The sequence below is a fragment of the Cherax quadricarinatus genome, chromosome 15 (assembly GCF_038502225.1).
Source record: "Cherax quadricarinatus isolate ZL_2023a chromosome 15, ASM3850222v1, whole genome shotgun sequence".
Taxonomy (NCBI): Eukaryota; Metazoa; Arthropoda; class Malacostraca; order Decapoda; family Parastacidae; genus Cherax; species Cherax quadricarinatus.
Window position 1 is genome coordinate 9315567 of NC_091306.1, and position 11007 is coordinate 9326573.

At 39.1% G+C, this 11007-nt stretch overlaps 1 protein-coding gene across 2 annotated transcripts in view; it reads left to right on the forward strand.

Moving 5' to 3' along the window:
• The window catches only part of LOC128692016 (transforming growth factor beta regulator 1), a 53228-nt gene extending 49384 nt beyond the window's left edge, over nt 1-3844 (forward strand). Inside the window, exon 11 of one of the 2 annotated variants that reach the window (XM_070085129.1) lies at nt 3568-3844. In XM_070085129.1, the coding sequence (XP_069941230.1) occupies nt 3568-3687 (120 nt within the window). In that variant the 3' untranslated portion in view covers nt 3688-3844. Of the gene's footprint in view, nt 1-3437; nt 3544-3567 lie in introns of those variants that run through there. The other variant, XM_070085130.1, reaches the window with a different exon arrangement.
• The last annotated feature ends 7163 nt before the right edge of the window (nt 3845-11007 follow it).

Sequence of the window (11007 nt, forward strand, 5' to 3'; positions counted from 1 at the left end):
CCGGGTCCTGATGAGGTTTTTTCAAGGGTTCTTAAGGAATGCAAAATGGAACTCTGTGAACCATTAACTAATATTTTTAATTTATCTCTTCAAACAGGTGTAGTGTCTGATATGTGGAAGATGGCTAATGTAACTCCTATTTTTAAAACAGGGGACAAGTCGTTACCGTCAAATTACCGCCCAATAAGCCTGACCTCAATTGTAGGCAAATTACTAGAGTCAATTATAGCTGAGATTATAAGAAGCCATCTCGATAAGCATAGCTTGATTAATGATACTCAGCATGGATTCACAAGAGGCCGGTCTTGTCTAACTAATTTATTAACTTTCTTCAGTAAAGCTTTTGAGGCTGTTGACCACAATAAAGAATTTGATATTATTTACTTAGATTTTAGTAAGGCTTTTGATAGAGTTCCGCACCATAGACTGTTAAAGAAAGTGGCAGCCCATGGCATTGGGGGAAAAGTGCTCTCGTGGATCGAGTCATGGCTCACTGACAGGAAGCAGAGAGTGTCCATAAATGGGGTTAAATCCGAGTGGGGATCTGTAACAAGTGGCGTTCCACAGGGATCAGTCTTGGGCCCGTTGTTGTTTATAATATATATCAATGATCTTGATGAGGGAATTACTAGTGATATGAGCAAATTCGCCGATGACACAAAGATAGGTAGGATAATTGATTCAAACGTAGATGTTAGGGAACTTCAGGAGGATTTAAACAAACTCTATTCTTGGTCAGAAAAGTGGCAGATGCAGTTCAATGTAGATAAGTGCAAGGTTCTGAAGCTTGGGAGTGCCCATAACCCTAGTACTTATAAATTAAATGATGTAGAACTTAGCCATACAGATTGCGAAAAGGACTTGGGGGTTATGGTGAGCAGCAACCTTAAACCAAGACAGCAATGCCTAAGCGTACGTAATAAGGCAAATAGATTACTGGGATTTATATCAAGAAGTGTAAGCAACAGAAGTCCAGAGGTCATACTGCAGCTTTATACATCATTAGTAAGGCCTCACCTTGATTATGCAGCTCAGTTCTGGTCTCCGTATTACAAAATGGACATAAATTCGTTAGAAAACATTCAGCGTAGGATGACTAAATTAATACATAGCATCAGAAATCTTCCTTATGAAGAAAGATTGAAGACTCTTAAGTTACATTCACTTGTTAGACGAAGAATGAGGGGAGACCTGATCGAAGTGTATAAGTGGAAGATAGGTATTAATAAAGGGGATATTAATAAGGTCTTGAGGATGTCTCTCCAAGAGAGAACCCGCAGTAATGGATTTAAATTAGATAAGTTTAGATTTAGAAAGGACATAGGAAAGTATTGGTTTGGAAATAGGGTTGTTGATGAGTGGAACAGTCTACCTAGTTGGGTTATTGAGGCTAGGACTTTGGGTAGTTTCAAATCTAGGTTGGATAAGTACATGAGTGGGAAGGGTTGGATTTGAGTGGGACTTTCACATCAGAGCTTATTTCTTGGGTAGCAAATTCTGACAAACGTGCTGCCGAAGCATTTGTTGGTGAATTCAAGGGGTACATAGAGGCTGAAGGATTCCTTCCCCAACAAGTGTTCAGTTGTAACAAAACAGGCCTCTTTTGGAAGAAAATGTCAAAGAGGACCTACATCACAAAGGAGGAAAAGGCACTGCTAGGACACAAGCCTATGAAAGACAGGCTTTCTCTTTTGTTCTATGGTAATGCTAGTGGGGATTTCAGTGAAGCTTTTACTGGTGTATCACTCTGAAAATCCCAGAGTGTTCAAGAAAAACAATGTCATCAAGAGTAAATTGTGTGTGTTGTGGAAAGCTAATAATAAGGCATGGGTCACAAGGCACATTTTTATTGACTGGGTCCATGAAGTGTTTGGCCCCAGTGTGAAAAAATGCCTCCAGGAAAATAAATTGACACTCAAGTGTCTTCTAGTACTGGACAGTGCTCCTACTCATCCTCCAGACTTGGAAGATCAATTGTTTAGGGACTTAAGTTTTATAACAGTAAACTTCTTGCCTCCTAACACCACTCCTCTCATCCAGCCCATGAACCAGCAGGTCATTTCTAACTTCAAAAAACTACACAAAAGCAGTGTTTCAAAGGTGCTTTGAAGTGACCTTGGACACTGACTTGATCCTAAGAGAGTTCTGGAGGAATCACTTCAGTATCCTCCATTGCATAAGCCTTATAGGTAAAGCTTGGCAGGGAATGACTTCCAGGACTTTGAACTCTGCTTGGAGAAAATTGTGGCCAGAATGTGTCCTTGACAAGGATTTTGAAGGGTTTAGGGCTGACCCTGAGGACCTTATGCCTGTTGTAGAATCCGCTGTGTCTTTGGGGAAGTCCATGGGGTTAGAGGTTAGTGGTGAGGATGTGGAAGAGTTGGTGGAGGACCACAGGGAAGAGCTAACCACTAAAGAGCTCCAAGAGCTTCATCTGCAACAGCAACAGACCACAGCTGAGGAAGTTGCTTCACAGGAGTAGGAAGAGAGAAGAGAGAATGTGCCTTCTTCAGTGATTATGGATATTTGTGCAAAGTGGAGGGAGGTGCAAACTTTTGTGGAGAAATATCACCCTGACCAAGCTGAAACAAGCCATATCTGCAACATATTCAGTGACGAAACCTTGTCCCACTTCTGGGAAATCTTAGAGACGCTAGAAACAGATCTCTCTGGACAGTTTCTTTGTGTGACAGGGGTGCAGTAACTCAAGCTGGTCCTAGTGACAGTAAAAGACAAAGAAGGGACGTAACCCCAGAAAGGGCTTTGATACCTGAAGTCCTTATGGAGGGGGATTCCCCTTCCAAACAATAATCGGTCATCCCTCTCTCCTCCTCCCTGTCTTCTATAAGCCAACAAGAGTCTTCAGTAAAGGTATGTAATAGTGATTTAAATTTTCATTTATTTATTTTATTTAGTTCTCATTGTTTTTTGTATGTAAAACTATAATTAATCTTTAAAAATGTATTTTTTTTTTTTAATATTTTTGGGTGTCTGGAACAGATTAATTGTAATTATATACATTAATTCTTATGGGAAATATTTCGATTTTCAGCCATTTCGGTTTTAGGCCGACCTTCTGGAATGGATTACGGCCAATAACTAAGGGTCCACTGTAGTAGTAAATAAAGCTAAGTGAAAAAAAAAAAGGTACAGTACTCCTAGACACAGTCCTGGTGCCATTACTATTTCTCTTCATAACAGATATGGACAGCTTCATATCATCCTTTACAAACATCACCAAAATAAACATGCAAGTTTGAGTTTAATACTAGCTGATGAAACTGTTGTATCTTGCAAAAATGTAGTGATGTATTATATTTCGAGGAAGCGCTCAGTCCAACAGTGTTATACAGTGTCTGAGGGCCAGTTACATTTAGTCCTACCTTTCTTTTCTCTGTGGTAATTTCAGTTTTTTTGTTTAATTCTTTTTCTTGCAGAGTTTGTCCTTGGAGGTGGAGTATTATTATAATCAACACTAAGTACTAAACCCACAAGGGTCATATAGTCCTCATTGGAGGTGGAACACTCATTTCAAGCCATCGACCACGTTTTCTTTTCACCTAACAGGTGTGTCGCAGTGAAGCTGAAGTTGAAAGTGTATTTGAAGCAGAGAAGGAAGCCTCACTCTGCCATGAAGCACTGTTGCGTAACATTCGCTTTGCTCGACACCACGTTGCATCACCTTAATATTTTTTTATTATGCCAGGACAACAGATATTGGAAAATAATATAATGAAGTACAGTACATAGATATTTATGAACAATAAATGTATGTATGTATTATTATTATTATTATTAAAATCAAAGAAAGTGCTAAACTGATTAATAATAAATGTAGGCAATATGTTCCTGTTTATATTTTCCTTTTTTTTTATATGAAACTTAAAAAAATTTCTATAATTCATTATGCAATCCCTACATTTTGCTCTACTTCCAATATATTTAGCTAAGTCTACAATTCGACTTGAAGCTTATTCTTATAACATTTAGTTCAGCCACAGTTATCAAAAGAATTGGTAGCTGCTTCTCAGAAATGCTTGTAGTAGTAGTAGAAGGTCATAGTAGGTGGTAGTTGTTGGTCTTCTTTGCAGTAGTCTGACTGGTCATTAATATTACCATAGTAAATACAGTTCTTATTTTACACAGGATAAGTTAGGATGGTAAATCATACACATCAGAGTTGATATTTATTATACAAATTAACATACAAATGGTGAGAAGTAATGATGGTTTTGTTTAGCTAGAAAGAAAAAATATAGTATTTAAGTCATATTTTGCCTTCACTGACATCCAAGAATATTTTCCATTATCTCAAATCTCAAGCCTTTTAACAAAAGGCAAATGTATCCCTTAAATACTTTCAGGATTTTTGTGGATTTCATAGTTACCACGATTTGTCCATACTTTAAATATGATGAGCTCTAAATATTAAAAAAGAAATAAAAAAAAATATAATCTTGTTCCAAGAAATTGGAGTTGCAGGAAAGGGAACTATGAGGGGTAGGGGGAGCCATCCTTGATTAAGGACTGTTGATTCAAAAACACTGGACCCAGCCTTCCCTTGCATAAAACCTCATTAAAACCATGGTACAGGTAGGGATTGAACTCGCGGTTAGTAAGTCGTAAAACTCCAGACCAGCACGTTAGCCACTGGGCCAGCTGGCTACAATAAGATTCAGCTGGCCCTGTGGCTAATAGGCTGGTCTGGGGTTTTACAACTCACTAGTTGTGAGTTCAATCCCCGCCAGTACCATGGTTTGTTTGCAATCATATCATTACAACATCGTGAGTCAAAACCTCATTACCTCCCATTTTTCCATGGGTTTTGCACTTACCAATGATTGTATCACTATATCTCATTCCCCAGGAGCTTTATGACCTCCCATGGGTTCAACACTTACCATTGATTATGATACCCTCCTGTTATTTGGATCAAATATGTTTACCTCTTGTTTCACAAGTGCTTTGTTACCTTTAACCCTTAAACTGTCCAAGCAGATCTACGTTCACATGCGTAGTGCTCCAAAAGTAGATCTACGTTTTTTTTACATATTTTCAAATATAACAAAAAAAAAAACATAGATCCAAGTTTTTTTACACGTTTTCAAATGTAAAAAAATAAAATCTACTTTTTTTACATACTTTCAAATGTTGAAAAAACGTAGATCTACGTTTGGACAGTTTAAAGGTTAAAAGTATAAAATCCAGGAATTAACTTCTGGACTTCATCAAAATTTAGTTAACATTCTATACACACACTGAACCAAGGTGGCATCATACATCTATGCCTAATGCCTACTTCAAATAAAAATAATAACCCTAAGAAAGTAATTATGTCCCTCGTAGTTTCAAAAATCAAATCACCCTTGATAAACTCTGGCACGAGTTACAATCCTTCCTTGTGGAGACTACAATCATATAGTGGAAAATTGGGTAGAAATTTAATCACAACACTTCCTCCTCAGATCAAACCCAGGTACTGCATGATTAGTATTTTATTACTAATACAATTTGCTAATTAATGAAGTAACAAAAGTCCTGTTATACATGAAGACAGTTGAGCACTTTTTCTTGCATTTTAATTGAGCTATGTGTAGAAAGAGGTTTGGTAATAAGTAATACATACTTTATGAAAAAGAGGATAAATAAATATACAAGGTATGATATAGCACATAATGAAAGTAGTTTGTTAGATTATGTATTGGTGGATAAAAGGTTGATGGGTAGGCTCCAGGATGTACACGTTTATAGAGGGGAACTGATATATCGGATCATTATTTAGTTGTAGCTACAGTTAAAGTAAGAGGTAGATGAGACAAGAGGAAAATGGCAACAACAAGTATAAGAGAAGTGAAAGTATATAAACTAAGGGAGGAGGAAGTTCGGGTGAGATATAAGCAACTATTGGCAGAAAGGTGGGCTAGTGCAAGTATGAGTAGTGGGGGGTTGAAGAGGGTTGGAATAGTTTTAAAAATGCAGTATTAGAATGTGGGGCAGAAGTTTGTGGTTACAGGAGGGTGGGTGCAGGAGGAAAGAGGAGTGATTGGTGGAATGATGAAGTAAAGGGTGTGATAAAAGAGAAAAAGGTAGCTTATGAGAGGTTTTTACAAAGCAGAAGTGTTATAAGAAGAGCAGAGTATATGGAGAGTAAAAGAAAGGTGAAGAGAGTGGTGAGAGAGTGCAAAAGGAGAACAGATGACAGAGTGGGAGAGGCACTGTCAAAAAATTTTAATGAAAATAAGAAAAAAATTTGGAGTGAGTTAAACAAATTAAGAAAGCTTAGGGAACGAATGGATGTGCCAGCTAAAAACAGAGTAGGGGAGTTAGTAGATTGGGAGATGGAGGTATTGGGTAGATGGCAGGAATATTTTGAGGAACTTTTAAATGTCAATGAAGAAAGAGAGGCGGTAATTTCATGCATTGGCCAGAGAGGTATACCATCTTTTAGGAGCGAAGAAGAGCAGGATGTGAGTGGGGGGGGGAGATGCGTGAGGCATTACGTAGAATGAAAGGGAGTAAAACAGCTGGAACTGATGGGATCATGACAGAAATGTTAAAAGCAGGGGGGATATATAGTGTTAGAGTGGGTGGTATTTTTGTTTAATAAATGTATGAAAGAGGGGAAGGTACCTAGGGATTGGCAGAGAGCATGTATACTTCCCTTATATAAAGGGAAGGGGGACAAAAGAGATTGTAAAAAGTGTAGTTTACTGAGTATACCAGGAAAAGTGTACGGTAGGGTTATAACTGAAAGAATTAGAGGTAAGACAGAATGTAGAATTGCGGATGAGCAAGGAGGTTTCAGAGTGGGTAGGGGATGTGTAGATCAAGTGTTTACATTGAAGCATATATGTGAACAGTATTTAGATAAAGGTAGGGAAATTTTCATTGCATTTATGGATTTAGAAAAGGCATATGATAGAGTGGATAGAGAAGCAAAGTGGCAGATGTTGCAAGTACAGTGGACCCCCGCATAACGATTACCTCCGAATGTGACTAATTATGTAAGTGTATTTATGTAAGTGCGTTTGTACGTGTATGTTTGGGGGTCTGAAATGGACTAATCTACTTCACAATATTTCTTATGGGAACAAATTCGGTCAGTACTGGCACCTGAATATACTTCTGGAGTGAAAAAATATCGTTAACTGGGGGTCCACTGTATATGGAATAGGTAGTAAGTTACTAAATGCTGTAAAGAGTTTTTATGAGGATAGTGAGGCTCAGGTTAGGGTGTGTAGAAGAGAGGGAGACTACTTCCCAGTAAAAGTAGGTCTTAGACAGGGATGTGTAATGTCATCATGGTTGTTTAACATATTTATAGATGGGGTTTAAAAAAAGTAAATGCTAGGGTGTTCGGGAGAGGGGTGGGATTAAATTATGGGGAATCAAATACAAAATGGGAATTGACACAGTTACTTTCTGCTCATGATACTGTGCTTATGGGAGATTCTAAAGAAAAATTGCAAAGGTTAGTGGACGAGTTTGAGAGTGTGTGTAAAGGTAGAAAGTTGAAAGTGAACATAGAAAAGAGTAAGGTGATGAGGGTATCAAATGATTTAGATAAAGAAAAACTGGATATCAAATTGGAGAGGAGGAGTATGGAAGAAGTGAATGTTTTCAGATATCTGGGAGTTGACATGTCAACGGATGGATTTATGAAGGATGAGGTTAATCATAGAATTGATGATGGAAAAAAAGTGAGTGGTGCATTGAGGTATATGTGGAGACAAAAAACGTTATCTATGGAGGCAAAGAAGGGAATGTATGAAAGTATAGTGGTACCAACACTCTTATATGGGTGTGAAGCTTGGGTTGTAAATGCTGCAGCAAGGAGACATTTGGAGGCATTGGAGATGTCCTGTCTAAGGGCAATGTGTGGTGTAAATATTATGCAGAAAATTCAGAGTGTGGAAATTAGGAGAAGGTGTGGAGTTAATAAAAGTATTAGTCAGAGACCTGAAGAGGGGTTGTTGAGGTGGTTTGGTCATTTAGAGAGAATGGGTCAAAGTAGAATGACATGGAGAGCGTGTAAATCTGTAGGGAAAGGAAGGCGGGGTAGGGGTCATCCTCGAAAAGGTTGGAGGGAGGGGGTAAAGTAGGTTTTGTTGGCGAGGGGCTTGGACTTCCAGCAAGCGTGCATGAGCATGTTAGATAGGAGTGAATGGAGATGAATGGTATTTGGGACCTGGCGAGCTGTTGGAGTGTGAGCAGGGTAATATTTAGTGAAGGGATTCAGGGAAACCGGTTTTTATATAGCCGGACTTGAGTCCTGGAAATGGGAAGTACAATGCCTGCACTTTAAAGGAGGGGTTTGGGATATTGGCAGTTTGGAGGGATATGTTGTGTATCTTTATATGTATATGCTTCTAAACTGTTGTATTCTGAGCACCTCTGCAAAAACAGTGATTATGTGTGAGTGAGGTGGAAGTGTTGAATGATGAAAGTATTTTCTTTTTGGGGACTTTCTTTCTTTTTGGGTCACCCTACTTTGGTGGGAGACGGCCAATTTGTTAAAAAAAAAAAAAGTGTATTCTCCATGAGGAAGTGGGACAGAATTCTTCTGTAAGCCATGTGCGTTGCAAGAGGCGACTAAAATGCAAGGAGCAAGGGGCTAGTAACCCCTTTGCCTGTATATATTACTAAATGTAAAAGGAGAAACATTAGTTTTCCCTTTTGGGCCACCCTGCCTCAGTGGGATACAGCTGGTGCATTGAAAGAACAAAGTGTATGCATCAGTGCAAGTTTTGAGTTTTATTTTGTCTCATCCCAATTTCAGCATCTCACTTGGCCTATGGTAACCTGATTATTACATTCAGTGAGGAGACCTAAACCCATAGGGGTCATAAAGAGCATGGGGAATTGGAAGGCAATCAGGCTTAATCCAAGGAATGAAAAAACTGGTCCAATTTCTTGGATCAAGTGCTCCTGTCATTAGAGTACAATATCATCAGGTTCCCATCTTCTCCGGGGAGAAGATGGAAACCTGATGATATTGTACTGTAATGACCTCAGCCTTAACCTCACATTTTCCTGCATGTAAGGTCATGTAACCTGACTTTATAACTTCTTGTTTTTGTGCATATAGATTTTAATCTGTTGAAATATGCAGCACTCTTGTACTGTTTTATTGTCTTCTTGGCAGTTCACTTGATCCATTGTCTATTGTGTAATAAACCCTTGAGTGCCCTCGGAATAAACCTACTATCCCCAGGCACTGTATGACCCCCTGATGGGTTTAGTACATTAAATATAGTAGTTTTCAACTTCATTTTTAAACTCCAATTCTTACTACATATCAGTACAAAAAAAATCACTATATACAGTCATGGTACTTAAAAGATATGAAACACTCTTATGAACACAGTATTAACCAAAAAAAAGTGAATTAACCATCACCAAAATTATTTGTCTGGTAATTCGGACATCCTTTTAACACAGATAAACCCATACAGGTTCTGCACTTTTCAGAACAAAAGTAAATCCCATATACGAACACAGATAAACCCATACAGGTTCTGCACTTTTCAGAACAAAAGTAAATCCCATATACGGTGGTACCTTGAGTTTAGAACTTATTTCATTCCAGACGGCTGTTCAAGTGCTGTTACCGAACAAATTTTTTCCCATCAGGAATAATGTAAATTAGATTAATCTGTTTCAGACCCCCAAAAATACACTTACAAAATCACTTACAAAAATACACTTACATAATTGGTCACGTTGGGTGCAGTTCTAAACTCGAGGTTCCACTGTATTAAAATACTTACAGTAAAAGAGACCACCTGCAGCTCACAAGACTGCCATCCCCACAAGCCCCTTTGGGGCGGGGCAGATGGCAGACCAGAGAGGCCTAGCTTCTCCCTACGAGCCCCGTGAGGGTGGGGACTGTGGCTAGGCCTGGGGACAGTTGGTCCCAAAGATGAGGGGGTACTTGTACCTCCTCCCATGGGAGACTTAGGTCTCGAGATACTCCCCAGATAGGGAGCCAAGGCCGGGTCACCACTACTTGGAAAAGACCCGGGCCGGGAGAGTACCGGCGAATAAAAAAAAAATAAAGGAGACTAATGTGTACTCACTTATATGTATTCTCCTATGTGTGGTTGCAGGGGTTGAGTCTTAGCTAATGGCCCTGCCTCTCAACTTGCTTAGCCTCGTGGGCCCTATCATACTTATTCTTGAAACTATGTATTGAGTCTGCTTCTGCCACTTTGTCAAGATCATTCCACTACCATTTATACCAAAGAAATACTTTCTGACATCCCTGTGGCTCATCTGTCTTGAACTTCCACCTGTGTCCCTGAGTACCTGTTTCCCACCTCACAGCCTGTCCCCATCTGCCCTCATGCTCCTCTGAGTATGATGTCTTCCCTGGTCCTTCTGTCTTCCCCAGCTGTTGCTGGGGAAGTGGCCCAGAGTTGGGCTAACTGGGAGAGGTTGGAATTGCATCGACAGGAGCTCCACAAGTTTGGGTGCTCCCCTACCTCTTTGGCCTGTCATCCATTGCTCTTCTCCATGTTTGATGGGTTTTCATGTATACTCCCTCAGTTCTCTTTTTATCGCTGTCCTGTCCTTATCCAAATAAACATGATTGTATTGTGTAGTCTTCAGTCGTGCTTTTTGTCATAATATCCTTGCTATGCTGTATGACCCATGTAGGTTTAGAACATAATCTGATTGTATTATTATTATTGAATGGTCTCTTACATGTTAATTTGAATAGGTCATACTGGAATGTTTGGGTCACGATGAGTTGATTGGGGTTTGAACTTGGCAGATGACTAAGGCATTACAGATTACTATTAGGGTCTTCAGAGACTTTTCTTCATATAATAAACCTTTCTAATGGACTAATTGGGCAAAGAAGTAGGTGGTCAGTGATGACAACTGTAGTGGATAGAGAAAATATTGTTTTGTTGTGATTGTAACGATAATGAACGATTCTACGACCAAAGTCCATTGTATCCAAATCCATTAACCCAGTGGATTTTGTTACATATTTCCAAA